The 15,173-nt window shown below is 44.7% G+C and overlaps 1 protein-coding gene across 1 annotated transcript in view; it reads left to right on the forward strand.

The window, feature by feature from the left end:
* Positions 1 to 15,173, forward strand: part of zdhhc2 (zinc finger DHHC-type palmitoyltransferase 2) — a 76,337-nt gene that overhangs the window by 59,305 nt on the left and 1,859 nt on the right. Inside the window, exons 3-11 of the mRNA XM_055888501.1 lie at positions 2,125 to 2,219; positions 3,791 to 3,911; positions 6,283 to 6,352; positions 6,458 to 6,490; positions 6,803 to 6,923; positions 7,389 to 7,521; positions 9,342 to 9,468; positions 10,177 to 10,269; positions 10,899 to 11,017. Of these exons, the coding sequence (XP_055744476.1) occupies positions 2,125 to 2,219; positions 3,791 to 3,911; positions 6,283 to 6,352; positions 6,458 to 6,490; positions 6,803 to 6,923; positions 7,389 to 7,521; positions 9,342 to 9,468; positions 10,177 to 10,269; positions 10,899 to 11,017 (912 nt within the window). The remainder of the gene's footprint in view (positions 1 to 2,124; positions 2,220 to 3,790; positions 3,912 to 6,282; positions 6,353 to 6,457; positions 6,491 to 6,802; positions 6,924 to 7,388; positions 7,522 to 9,341; positions 9,469 to 10,176; positions 10,270 to 10,898; positions 11,018 to 15,173) is intronic.

Here is a 15,173-nt window from a genome sequence, read left to right on the forward strand (position 1 = left end):
TTGTGTGGGCTAATATAGTCCAAATGTTTGCCTTGGGGTAGGTTGAGCAATGGCCATGGGGTAAGTTGAGCCAATGGTTAAGCCAATGGCAAGTTGAGCAAATGGAGGTGTTTTCTTCCCAGGCGTAATGCAAGGCATTATCGCTGGGATATGAGGTAACAACAGGGCCTGGCCTATGTTAAAAGTGTGTGTTAGGTGTTAAGCCTGTGTTAAAAGATGCTTAAAATTATTCAAATACAAAAATATAAAATCAAATGTTATTTGCCACATGCGCTGAATACCGTGAAATGCTTACTTACAAGCCCTTAACCAACAATGCAGTTTTAAGAGAAATAAGAGAAATAAAATAAAAATATTTACTCATTAAACTAAAGTAAAAAATAAATAATAATAAAGTAACACAATAAAATAACGAGGCTATATACAGGGGGTACCAGTACCAAGTCAATGTGCGGGTGTACAGGTTAGTTGATGGTAATTAAGGTATGTACATGTAGGTAGGGGTAAAGTGACTATGCATAGATAATTAACACCGAGTAGCAGCAGTGTAAAAAAAAAATGGGGGGATCAATGCAAATAGTTCGAGTAGCCAATTGATTAACTGTTCAGCAGTCTTGGGGGTAGAAGCTGTTAAGGAGCCTTTTGGACCTAGACTTGGTGCTCCGGTCACGCTTGCTGTGCGGTAGCAGAGAGAACAGTCTATGACCAGGGTGGCTGGAGTCCTAGACAATTTTTAGGGCCTTCCTTTGACACTGCCTGTTATAGAGGTCCTGGATGGCAGGAAGCTTGACCCCAGTGATGTACAGGGTTGGATGCTAACCAGTTTCCATACCAGGCGGTGATGCAACCAGTCAGGATGCTCTCGATGGTGCAGCTGTATAACTTTTTGATGATCTGAGGACCCATGCCAAATCTTTTCAGTCTCCTGAGGGGGAATAGGCGTTGTCGTGTCCTCTTCACAACTGTTTTGGTGTGTTTGGACCATGATAGTTTGTTGGTCATGTGGACACAAAGGAACTCTGCTCCACTACAGCCCCCGTCGATGTGAACGGGGGCGATTGTGTTTGTGTTGAATTGTGTTTGGGAAATAAAAATAGATATGGTTTTAAAAGGGTAGTGGTAATATTTAATTCAGTACAGAAATGTGTAGGCAGCTTAACTTACCCTGTCCCGCGGCTCAACTTCCCCCATACCCAGAGTAAGTTGTCCCAAGAGGCAACTTTTTTTGGACAAGCTATGTTTTCAAAACTGTAATGTTTACATGAATTCTGATTATTTCAAGGGATACGCAACATCCTGAAATATATGTAGATATCTTTGTTAGAAATACTATATTTCCCTTGATAGAGTGATGCTGAATGTAAAAAAGGTCTCAACTTACCCCACTCTCCCCTATGATGAACACATACCTGACAGTAGTAGTATGATATGATGAACACTGATACCATGCTAGATGAAGAACCCAGAGGTTGAGGCTTATCTATGGGCAGTCATGAGCCAACGGTATCCATTAGTAAGACCGATTTCCACGTTATTAGTACTATTGTGGGGAGAGGAAGTAGGTCTATTAAAGGGTTTGTCTAAGAACTCATAAATGTCTGTTTCCTCTGTCAGGTTTGAATCAGTTATCTACACAGTCAGAGTCAGGAGAGGCCAGACACCCAGGAATGAGGATGATGTTGCATGATGGGTCTGGGAGTACGCAGTTAGAAACAGTTGAATATGATTTTCTGTAAGTCCCTCATCTACACAGGCTGGGACCCAATAGAGACATTCACTGTAGCTAGCCTAATCATCGCTACAAGCTTCATCATAGCAGAATAAATAAGATCACAAAATACAAACATGATTGTAATCATCTTGTTTGGAAATGATAGCTCTGCCAGAGCCTTATCTAAGGGCAGTTAGTCAGGAGGTCCCAAAGCCTTGACGCGTTCTCCTTTGGTGGTTCTTAAGACAAATGTGCTCTGTTCAATGACAAATGTGCTCTGTTCAACTATTGACTTTAAGTTCATGGAAAACAGGGCATCTTTGTTGGTCTATTCTAAAACTGTGTCAGAGATCTAGCTTCTAGCAGACAGATTACCTGGCTGCACAGTGAGCTGTATGTCTTTCTATTCCCAGTTGTTTATCTGCTGGCCTATCATGTTGCTTTCATCTTGTTTACCTGGGCCTACTGGCAGACCATCTTTACCAAGCCCATGAACCCCCTGAAAGAGGTAAGTGTGTGTGTGTGTGTGTGTGTGTGTGTGTGTGTGTGTGTGTGTGTGTGTGTGTGTGTGTGCGCGCACGCGCATTTGATCAAATAGGCTAGTCTGGATGATGTACAGGGAGAAGTACAGAACTAGGCTAGTCTGGATGATGTACAGGGAGAAGTACAGAACTAGGCTAGTCTGGATGATGAGGTACAGGGAGAAGTACAGAACTAGGCTAGTCTGGATGATGAGGTACAGGGAGAAGTACAGAACTAGGCTAGTCTGGATGATGAGGTACAGGGAGAAGTACAGAACTAGGCTAGTCTGGATGATGAGGTACAGGGAGAAGTACAGAACTAGGCTCGTCTGGATGATGAGGTACAGGGAGAGGTACAGAACTAGGCTAGTCTGGATGATGAGGTACAGGGAGAAGTACAGAACTAGGCTAGTCTGGATGATGAGGTACAGGGAGAAGTACAGAACTAGGCTAGTCTGGATGAGGTACAGGGAGAAGTACAGAACTAGGCTAGTCTGGATGATGAGGTACAGGGAGAAGTACAGAACTAGGCTAGTCTGGGTGATGAGGTACAGGGAGAAGTACAGAACTAGGCTAGTCTGGATGATGAGGTACAGGGAGAAGTACAGAACTAGGCTAGTCTGGATGATGAGGTACAGGGAGAAGTACAGAACTAGGCTCCAGTCTCTCCTGCTATGATTGAGAGTGCTATTTAAAATGACATTGAGAGTGATATTTACAGTGATATTACCTTCTTCTCCGACTGCCTGAAGGAGCACTCTATTATCTCTGCTCCTGACCACTCAGATTCAGAGCTTGTTGTTGTTGAATCCATGCGTTTTAGACGGCACTCAAAAATGCTCCTTCCAGTACTGAGTGCTCTGGTTCATTCAAGGGGCGATAGCTTAACATTCAGGTCACTCAATAACAATGTTTTCCTTCATACTGTAAGGTGCATTTGTTAGATGATTCAGTGGGTGGTGATATCTGTGTCACTGGGCACCATTGTGTTTGTTATTGTTGAAGTTATTAGTCCTCAGCCTTCAATCATAAAACGCCTGAGTGCCTCAATGTAATAATGTAGCAGCGCTGCTGGGGCTCTGCAAACAGTCTAGCTGCTCAGAAGGAAAGGGCAAAGATAGAAGTGCACATGACTTAGCTGGATCAGCCTTGTGACACACAACAGTTACTGTACTGCAGTCCTCCAGCAGTCAGAGCTACACAGCATTTACAGTAGATCACACCATTATAATAAGAGCTCTAATGGGAAGTGCATCTCATTAGTAATGGATGTAGGCCTGCAATATTCTAGAGGTGTAGGATCATAATTTGAGCCAGTTTGCTGCAGCGGGAAAAAAATCCTGCAGCAACAGAAAATGTGAATTAATAAGTTGATTATAATGAATGGACATTTTTGTAGGGGAAAATCAAGTGTGGAAATTACAAACTTCAGAAGACTTTTTAAACCTCATATGCAACAGGGCTTTTTAAACCTCCTGCAACAGGGTGATGAAATGAAGATCCTACATCTGTTGAGGCACAGGGTGCTTCTTATTCTGTTCCTCCATCCTCTCTGTAGTTCCACCTGTCCTACTCAGACAAGGTGCTGTTGGAGCGCGAGGACCGTGGAGAGTCTCAGCAGGAGATTCTTAGAAGGATAGCCAAGGATTTACCCATCTACACCCGCACCATGTCTGGAGGTACTCTACAGAACACAAGCTAAAACAAGAAGTCTGCCCTGTGGGCTGACTTTTAGCAACCCAGCAAACCAGAATTGGTTGCACCATTTACTCTAATATCACAAAAACTGTCCAGTTGTTCTGATGATTATACATTGAATCAGGAGCGAAAGTAGAATTAATTTCTTCCCGGTGCGGGACCTGCACCAACGTTTTTTATAGGCCCAATTACATATATAATCCCTATTAATTCAATAGGATCTCTCTGGACCTAGTCATAAAGATTTGTCATTTAACTTTTAAAATGTATAACCTTTTATTGTGGCATAAACACAACCAGTCATGATGTTTTTATCTGATTGTCAAACAAACACTTCAAAGGGCTCCTTTACTAAGCTACCCGCACACGTTCATCCACTCACAACATATTTCCAGCCTCATAACAGTGGTGAATGGAAAGAGACATCTGTTACACTAAACACCACAAAGTTGTCATTAGGCCAGAATGTATGTGTCCATTGCTGTCTGCGTGGGTCTCGTTGTCGGCCGCTCATCTCTGCCTTGGCCAAATTTCGGTGTTCTCGTCTAACCACACCGCATTTTGGAGTGGAGGCTATACCACCCGTTTTCACATTTATTCGCTTATTTGTCATGCCTCTGTCATGAGTTAATGATAAAAAGGGATGTAATAGCCTCCAGTTTTCTTGACATTTTATTTTAATTATTGTGATAGGCGCATGTTTTACCGGTACGGCGTACCTCCACTAGTTATTTTCCCGGTACCCTGTACCCTGTACCCTGTACCCTGTACCCTGTACCCTGTACCGGACCACCTTATTTTCTCCCCTTGTTTATAAATAATATTCGCCTGATGTTGCAAGAATGTCCCCAGAATATACAGTGCCTTCGGAAAGTATTCAGACCCTTTGACCGTTTCCACATTCTGTTAGGTCACAGATTTATTCTAAAATTGATTAAATAGTTTCCCCCCCCCTCATCCATCTACACACAATACCCCATAATGACAAAGCATTTGACATTTTTGCTAATTTATAAATAGAACCCCCCATAAATATTACATTTACATAAATATTCAGACCCTTAACTCAGTACTTTGTTGAAGCACCTTTGGCAGCGATTACAGCCTTGAGTCTTCTTGGGTACGACGCTACAAGCTTGGCACACCTGTATTTGGAGAGTTTCTCCCATTCTTCTCTGTAGATCCTCTCAAGCTCTGTTATGTTGGATGGGGAGCGTTGCTGCACAGCTATTTTCAGGTCTCTCCAGAGATGTTCGATCGGGTTCAAGTCCGGGCTCTGGCTGGGCCACTCAAAGACATTCAGAGACTTGTCCCGAAGCTACTCCTGCGTTGTCTTGGCTGTGTGCTTAGGGTCGTTGTCCTGTTGGAAGGTGAAACTTTGCCTCTGTCTGAGGTCCTGAGCGCTCTGGAGCAGGTTTTCATTGAGGCTCTCTCTGTACATTGCTCCGTTCAACTTTGCCTCGATCCCGACTAGTCTTCCAGTCCCTGCCACTGAAAAACATCCCCACAGCATGATGCTGCCACCACCATGCTTCAACGTAGGGAAGTTTGGTGCCAGGTTTCCTCTAGACGTGACGCTTGGCATTCAGGCCGAAGAGTTCAATCTTGGTTTCATCAGACCAGAGAGTCTTGTTTCTCATGGTCTGAGAGTCTTTATGTGTCTTTTGGCTATCATGTGCCTTTTACTGAGGAGTGGCTTCCGTCTGGCCTCTCTACCATGAAGGCCTGATTGGTGGAGTGCTGCAGATATGGTTGTCCTTCTGGAAGGTTCTCCTGTCTCCACAGAGGAACTCTGGAGTATCCATCGGGTTCTTGGTCACCTCCCTGACCAAGGCCCTTCTACCCCGATTGCTCAGTTTGGCCTGGCGGCCAGCTCTAGGAAGAGCCTTGGTGCTTCCAAACTTCTTCCATTTAAGAATGATGGAGGCCACTGTGTTCTTGGGGACCTTCAATGCCGCAGACAATTTTTGTTACCCTTCCACAGACCTTTGCCTCCACACAATCCTGTCTTGAGGCTCTACGGACAATTCCTTCGACCTCATGGCTTGGTTTTTGCTCTGACATGCACTGTCAACTGTGGGACCTTATATAGACAGGTGTGTGCTTTTCCAAATCATGTCTGTCATTGTAAAATAAGAATTTGTTCTTAACTGACTTGCCTAGTTAAATAAAGGTGAAATATATATATATATTTTTTTAAATTGGTCAGTGGGGTAGATAGGCTGACAATTAATTTGTTATTGGTCAGTGGGGTAGATAGACTGACGATTAATTTGTTATTGGTCAGTAGGGTAGATAGGGTGGTGATCGTGTCTGATTGACCGTGCTGACGCTGTCTCTCTTATTCCTCAGCTATTCGTTTCTGTGATCGCTGCCAGCTGGTCAAGCCTGATCGATGTCACCATTGCTCAGTCTGTGATAAGTATGACTCTGCTCATGGCCCTATGCACTGTTCATAAGAACCCTGCTGAAACTGTGTTGGGGAAAATTGTAGCTGTTACTGAGTTTCCTTACTGTTGTTTTACAGATGCATCCTAAAGATGGATCACCATTGCCCCTGGTCTGTATTGCTACTGTACCATTTCATACTTAATCAAAGTTATGTTTGATTAATTATTCAAAGGAAATGGAACAATATTTTCCATTAGGTCACTGTATGATTTGTAAGAGTTTTTAAATCTTGTTTGATAAATGTATCACTTTTTCCGTTGTCGTCAAAGGCTTAACTGATGTCTACGATGTAGATGATATTTCAGCCTTGTCCGTTTGGGGGCCATTTTTACCATCTGTATGTTGTTGTCAAACGGTAGGGTTTTCCCATATGGTGTGATATTGACTTGGAGCATTGCCTTCTTGTTTTGGAATGTGACAGGGTGAATAACTGTGTGGGCTTCTCCAACTATAAGTTTTTCATGCTGTTCCTGGCGTACTCCTTATTATATTGCATTTTCATCACTGCTACAGATCTACAGTACTTCATTAAATTCTGGACCGTGAGTAAAATATTTTCATGGTGAACTTTTGAATAATTGACATTCTGTACAATCTAAACCAGTGGAATGATTGCATTTCTAATGTCTGTTATATCTATATATCTCTATATCCATGTTCATTAGAGAAAACTATTATTTGTAATGACTAAATACAGTATGAAAGATGATGCTTTGTGAATAACTGAAAATAACTGTTTCATGTTCTGATCTTGGTATTCTGATTTCTCTGCAAGGCTGAAGGTAGAACACACGACCATCTGTTAGAATACCTGGTATGAGCCAATCAGCGGCATTGGATTTGAGGACGATGATCAGTGATTGGTTAAGCTCCCCCTAGACTAGTTTCGTAGCGACCTATGCTAACACCCAACTAGCTGGCAGACTTTACTTACAGGTTATGCCTAATGCACACATACAGGTACTGTAAGACTAATACATTGTGTTTGTGTGGAACCGCTCCCTCAGAATGGTCTGCCTGACACCCAGGCTAAGTTCCACATCATGTTCCTGTTCTTCGCTGCTTCCATGTTCTCTGTCAGTCTGGCCTCACTGTTCGTCTACCACTGCTGGCTGGTCTGCAAGAACAGATCCACTCTGGGTAAGAGCTGGCATGGTGTATCTGTATGTTGTTGTGAACATTTCCCTGGTGTCTCACTAAACAGAATAGAAACAGACCTAACATGGGTGCTCTGACGGAGTTTCCAAGAACAGGCCTGGGATAGGGACATAATTCTATTCTTCTCCACATCAAATAAAAACACAGATTGAGTCACTCATCTGTGGTATGATTTGATAAGGCTCTTTGTTATGGCCATTATCGGACAGACAGACAGAGAGAGCAGTCTCTTATCATGTGTGCTAGAGCTGGGACGATAAACTGGAAATTATCGATACTGACCGAACCAATCATTTATCAAGGACATATTACTGATATTAATAATAATACGCTTTTACTAGAGGAATGTGAAGTTTGACATGAAATTAGTCTGCTACTATGGGATATTTCTAATGGGACAATTGATAACTACAACATTCCAAGTAGCAGTAGTAGTAAAAGTAGTAGTAGTAGTAGCAGTAGTAGTAGCAGCAGTAGTAGTAGTAGCAGCAGTAGTAGTGATAATAGAAGCAGTATAAGTAGTAGTACTAGTAGTAGTAGTAGCAGTCTTAGTGCAGTAGCAGTAGTAGTACCAGTAGTAAGAGTAGCAGTAGTAGTAGTACCAGTAGTAGTAGTAGTAGCAGTAGTAGGAGCAGTAGTAGTAGTAGCACTAGTACCAGTAGTAGTAGTAGTAGCACTAGTACCAGTAGTAGTAGGATCACTATACCAGTAGTAGTAGTAGCAGTAGTAGGAGCAGTAGTAGTAGTAGCAGCACTAGTAGTAGTAGTAGTAGGATCACTATACCAGTAGTAGTAGTAGCAGTAGTAGGAGCAGTAGTAGTAGTAGCAGCACTAGTAGTAGTAGCAGTAGTAGTAGTAGTTTTAAGGGTAATATAAAAGTGGTGCACACTCATTTTATAAACGCATCGTTCAATTTATCGTTATCTTGATCATTTTGTAAATGTATCGTGCTATGGACTTTTGTCCATATGGCCCAGCTCTGTGTGCACAGTGGTGCACTTTTTTGTCTCCAATCGGAGTGAGTGGATTATTCAGGGAGTGAACAACAGGCTCACAGTAAGAGGCTTAGTAACAGACACTGGAAAGGTAGCCCTGCTGGAAAGGTAGCCCTGCTGGACAGGTAGCCCTGCTGGAAAGGTAGCCCTGCTGGACAGGTAGCCCTGCTGGAAAGGTAGCCCTGCTGGTCAGGTAGCCCTGCTGGACAGGTAGCCCTGCTGGAAAGGTAGCCCTGCTGGTCAGGTAGCCCTGCTGGAAAGGTAGCCCTGCTGGTCAGGTAGCCCTGCTGGAAAGGTAGCCCTGCTGGACAGGCCTTTAGAGGACACGGTCAGTCATACCTAGTAACACAGCACAGCCAGTAGACCTGAAGGCATAGATCTGTCCTCAGAGAGCAGGGTTCTCGGGCTCTTTGGCTCATTGTCATTACATAAAGTAAATTACAAATGGCTGATCTTCATTTTTGCTGTACCAAGGACAGTTCAGTGAGATGGAGTCAAGGGTGTTAGTCTGCAGTTGTGGCAGGCTTTTAAACAGCAAATCTCCCCACCCTTTGAGAATATCAAACTCTTTCAGCAATCTCTTCCCCTATAGGATCATTGACTACTGATGTCTCAAAAAATGTTATACCCATGAAGGTGTTGCTATTGGTTTAGGAGTTGCATAAGTGCCCACAAAACAATGACCTTCCTCTCTGTTTTCTTTGAACTATGAAACATCTAGATTGCATATGTTCTCTATAAACGATGCCAAACCAGATCTCTCCTCAGTTTTGGTTCAACACTGATCATATTCTACTCTGTTGTTCAGAGGCGGTCCGCGCGCCAGCGTTCCGTCATGGGGCAGATAAGAATGGCTTCAGTCTGGGCCTCAGTAAGAACTTCCGCCAGGTCTTCGGTGATGAAATGAGATACTGGCCATTTCCTGTGTACTCCAGGTATATACTTATTCCCTTATTTTATCAGATAAGTTAACTGAGAACATATGATCTTTTACAGCAACGACCTGGGTAAGAATGAGCCAATTGGAAGCTGTGGATGATTAGGTGGCCATGATGGTATTAGGGCCAGATTGGGAATTTAGCCAGGAAACCGGGGTTAACATGTCTACTCTTACGATAAGTGCCATGTGATCTTTAGTGATCAGAGTCAGGACACCCGTTTTAACATCCCATCAGAAAAATGGCACCCTATGCAGGGAAATGTCCCCAATCACTGCCCTGGGGCATTGGGATCTCCTTAGACCAGAGGGAAGAGTGCCCCCTACAGGCCCTCCACACCACTTCCAGCAGCATCTGGTCTCCCATCCAGGACCAACCCTGTTTAGCTTCAGAGGCAAGCCAGCAGTGGGATGCAGGGTGGTATGCTGCTCGCAAATAAAATATCATGCTATCGACTCTGACTGAACCCACCGTGAAAACACTGACATTCTCAGCTAAACAGAAAGGTCTGGCAAGGCTATGGACTATACTTTGGGGCTGACAGTGATAGAGAGGAGGGGAGAAGAAAGAACTTGAACTTAATGGTGAACTATGGGGGCAATGAGGGGGACAATGTTGCTAAGCGTGAGAGGAGGTTAGTTAGTTGTTAGTTATTAGGAGGATGAAGAGGAAGACTTTTAAACACAGGATTGTGTTTGTGTTTAGTCTGGGTGATGGGTGCTCCTTCCCAACCTGTCTGGTGAACCAGGATCCTGAGCAGCCCACCTCTCCTGGACACAACCCCCCTCCCGACAAGACGTAAGTATTCATCTCCTGGACACAACCCCCCTCCCGACAAGACGTAAGTATTCATCTCCTGGACACAACCCCCCCCCCTAACAAGACGTAAGTATTCATCTCCTGGACACAACCCCCCTCCCGACAAGACGTAAGTATTCATCTCCTGGACACAACCCCCCTCCCGACAAGACGTAAGTATTCATCTCCTGGACATAACCCCCCTCCCGACAAGACGTAAGTATTCATCTCCTGGACATAACCCCCCTCCCGACAAGACGTAAGTATTCATCTCCTGGACACAACCCCCCTCCCGACAAGACGTAAGTATTCATCTCCTGGACACAACCCCCCTCCCGACAAGACGTAAGTATTCATCTCCTGGACACAACCCCCCTCCCGACAAGACGTAAGTATTCATCTCCTGGACACAACCCCCCTCCCGACAAGACGTAAGTATTCATCCCTCACAGGAAATCCTGCCCACACTCTTCATACATTTGGTCCTTTTCCATAAAGATGGTTTTTGGATACAGATGTGAGAGAGTACTTTAGGGGTACTTTTCTAACAGTCATTTTGCTAATAGTCCATTGAAATCCATTCATGTACTGATCCTGTCTAATGGTTTATCCTGTGTTGTGTTGTGCAGTGTTGTTGGAGAGAGCCACCAGTTCCCAGCCAAACCACTGAGGGAGTCCCAAAGTCGACTGCTGAACAGCGCTCCCTCCTGGACAGAGAATGGGGGGGCAGAGGACAAAGAGAGACGGGGTGAGGGCTCAAATATCTGATGGGAGCCGAGTAAACCCTAACCCTATCTTCATGTCCAGATCCCGGTTCCACCCTAACTCTATCTTCATGTCCAGATCCCGGTTCAACCCTAACTCTAGCTTCATGTCCAGATCCCGGTTCAACCCTAACTCTAGCTTCATGTCCAGATCCCGGTTCAACCCTAACCTTAGCTTCATGTCCAGATCCCAGTTAAACCCTAACTCCATGTCCAGATCCCAGTTCAACCCTAACCTTAGCTTCATGTCCAGATCCCGGTTCCACCATAACTCTATCTTCATGTCCAGATCCCGGTTCCACCCTAACTCTAGCTTCATGTCCAGATCCCGGTTCAACCCTAACTCTATCTTCATGTCCAGATCCCGGTTCAACCCTAACTCTAGCTTCATGTCCAGATCCCGGTTCAACCCTAACTCTAGCTTCATGTCCAGATCCCGGTTCAACCCTAACCTTAGCTTCATGTCCAGATCCCAGTTAAACCCTAACTCCATGTCCAGATCCCAGTTCAACCCTAACCTTAGCTTCATGTCCAGATCCCGGTTCCACCATAACTCTATCTTCATGTCCAGATCCCGGTTCCACCCTAACTCTAGCTTCATGTCCAGATCCCGGTTCAACCCTAACTCTATCTTCATGTCCAGATCCCGGTTCAACCCTAACTCTAGCTTCATGTCCAGATCCCGGTTCAACCCTAACTCTAGCTTCATGTCCAGATCCCGGTTCAACCCTAACCTTAGCTTCATGTCCAGATCCCAGTTAAACCCTAACTCCATGTCCAGATCCCAGTTCAACCCTAACCTTAGCTTCATGTCCAGATCCCGGTTCCACCATAACTCTATCTTCATGTCCAGATCCCGGTTCCACCCTAACTCTAGCTTCATGTCCAGATCCCGGTTCAACCCTAACCTTAGCTTCATGTCCAGATCCCAGTTAAACCCTAACTCCATGTCCAGATCCCAGTTCAACCCTAACCTTAGCTTCATGTCCAGATCCCTAACCTTAGCTTCATGTCCAGATCCCGGTTAAACCCTAACCTTAGCTTCATGTCCAGATCCCGGTTCAACCCTAACCTTAGCTTCATGTCCAGATCCCGGTTCAACCCTAACCTTAGCTTCATGTCCAGATCCCGGTTCAACCCTAACCTTAGCTTCATGTCCAGATCCCGGTTCCACCCTAACTCTATCTTCATGTCCAGATCCCGGTTCAACCCTAACTCTAGCTTCATGTCCAGATCCCGGTTCAACCCTAACTCTAGCTTCATGTCCAGATCCCGGTTCAACCCTAACCTTAGCTTCATGTCCAGATCCCAGTTAAACCCTAACTCCATGTCCAGATCCCAGTTCAACCCTAACCTTAGCTTCATGTCCAGATCCCTAACCTTAGCTTCATGTCCAGATCCCGGTTAAACCCTAACCCTAGCTTCATGTCCACATGTCCCCTGAAACACTTCAGCGAGCAGGCCTTCCTAATCGACCTGGCCGGGGTATCCTGGAAGGATATTGATCTCATCCCGTCAGTAGAGGATGCCTGGTCATTTTTTAAATATGCCTTCCTCACCATCTTGAATAAGCATGCCCCATTCAAGAAATTTAGAACCAGGAACAGATATAGCCCTTGGTTCTCTCCCGACCTGACTGCCCTTAACCAACAGAAAAACATCCTATGGCGTTCTGCATTAGCATCGAACAGCCCCCGTGATATGCAACTTTTCAGGGAAGCCAGAAACCAATATACACAGGCAGTTAGAACAGCCAAGGCTAGCTTTTTCAAGCAGAAATTTGCTTCCTGCAACACAAATTCTAAAAAGTTCTGGGACACCGTAAAGTCCATGGAGAATAAGAACACCTCCTCCCAGCTTCCAACCGCTCTGAAGATAGGAAACACTGTCACCACCGACAAATCCACTATAATTGAGAATTTCAATAAGCATTTTTCTACGGCTGGCCATGCTTTCCACCTGGCTACCCCTACCCCGGACAACAGCACTGCCCTCCCCTCTGCTACTCGCCCAAGCCTTCCCCATTTCTCTTTCTCCCAAATACAGTCAGCTGATGTTCTTAATGAGCTGCAAAATCTGGACCCTTACAAATCAGCCGGGCTAGATAATCTGGACCCTTTCTTTCTAAAACTATCTGCTGAAATTGTTGCCACCCCTATTACTAGCCTCTTCAACCTCTCTTTCGTGTCGTCTGAGATCCGCAAAGATTGGAAAGCAGCTGCGGTTATCCCCCTCTTCAAAGGGGGACACACCCTTGACCCTAACTGCTACAGACCTATATCTATCCTACCCTGCCTTTCTAAGGTCTTCGAAAGCCAAGTCAACAAACAGATTACCGACCATTTCGAATCACACCACACCTTCTCCGCTATGCAATCTGGTTTCAGAGCTGGTCATGGGTGCACCTCAGCCACACTCAAGGTCATAAACGATATCGTAACCGCCATCGATAGGAAACAATACTGTGCAGCCGTATTCATTGACCTGGCCAAGGCTTTTGACTCTGTCAATCACCACATCCTCATTGGCAGACTCGACAGCCTTGGTTTCTCTAATGATTGCCTCGCCTGGTTCACCAACTACTTCTCTGATAGAGTTCAGTGTGTGAAATCGGAGGGTCTGTTGTCCGGGCCTCTGGCAGTCTCTATGGGGGTGCCACAGGGTTCAATTCTTGGACCGACTCTCTTCTCTGTTTACATCAATGATATCGCTCTTGCTGCTGGTGATTCTCTGATCCACCTCTACGCAGACGACACTATTCTGTATACTTCTGGCCCTTCTTTTGACACTGTGTTAACAACCCTCCAGGCGAGCTTCAATGCCATACAACTCTCCTTCCGTGGCCTCCAACTGCTCTTAAATACAAGTAAAACCAAATGCATGCTCTTCAACCGATCGCTGCCTGCTCCTGCCCGCCTGTCCAACATCACTACTTTGGACGGCTCTGACTTAGAATATGTGGACAACTACAAATACCTAGGTGTCTGGTTAGACTGTAAACTCTCCTTCCAGACCCACATCAAACATCTCCAATCCAAAGTCAAATCTAGAATTGGCTTCCTATTCCGCAACAAAGCATCCTTTACTCATGCTGCCAAACATACCCTTGTAAAACTGACCATCCTACCAATCCTCGACTTCGGTGATGTCATTTACAAAATAGCCTCCAAAACCCTACTCAATAAATTGGATGCAGTCTATCACAGTGCCATCCGTTTTGTCACCAAAGCCCCATATACTACCCACCACTGCGACCTGTACACTCTCGTTGGCTGGCCCTCGCTTCATACTCGTCGCCAAACCCACTGGTTCCAGGTCATCTACAAGACCCTGCTAGGTAAAGTCCCCCCTTATCTCAGCTCGCTGGTCACCATAGCAGCACCTACCTGTAGCACGCGCTCCAGCAGGTATATCTCTCTAGTCACCCCCAAAACCAATTCTTCCTTTGGACGCCTCTCCTTCCAGTTCTCTGCTGCCAATGACTGGAACGAACTACAAAAATCTCTGAAACTGGAAACACCTATCTCCCTCACTAGCTTTAAGCACCAGCTGTCAGAGCAGCTCATAGACTACTGCACCTGTACATAACCCATCTACAATTTAGCCCAAACAACTACCTCTTTACCTACTGTATTTATTTATTAATTTATTTTGCTCCTTTGCACCCCATTATTTCTGTCTCTACTTTGCACTTTCTTCCAATGCAAACCAACCATTCCAGTGTTTTTTTAGTTTTTATTTTACTTGCTGTGTTGTACTCACTTCGCCTCCATGGCCTTTTTATATTTTTATTTATTTATACATATATCTGTTTGCCTTCACCTCCCTTATCTCACCTCACTTGCTCACATTGTATATAGACTTATTTTTTTTCCCACTGTATTATTGACTATATGTTTGTTTTTACTCCATGTGTAACTATGTGTTGTTGTATGTGTCGAACTGCTTTGCTTTATCTTGGCCAGGTCGCAATTGTAAATGAGAACGTGTTCTCAATTTGCCTACCTGGTTAAATAAAGGTTAAAAAAAAAAAAAATAATAATAAAAAAAAAAAATTCATGTCCAGATCCTGGTTCAACCCTAACCTTAGCTTCATGTCCAGATCCCTAACCCTAGCTTCATGTCCACATCCTGTTTCAA

This window comes from Salvelinus fontinalis, chromosome 29 (assembly GCF_029448725.1).
Source record: "Salvelinus fontinalis isolate EN_2023a chromosome 29, ASM2944872v1, whole genome shotgun sequence".
Lineage (NCBI taxonomy): Eukaryota > Metazoa > Chordata > Actinopteri > Salmoniformes > Salmonidae > Salvelinus > Salvelinus fontinalis.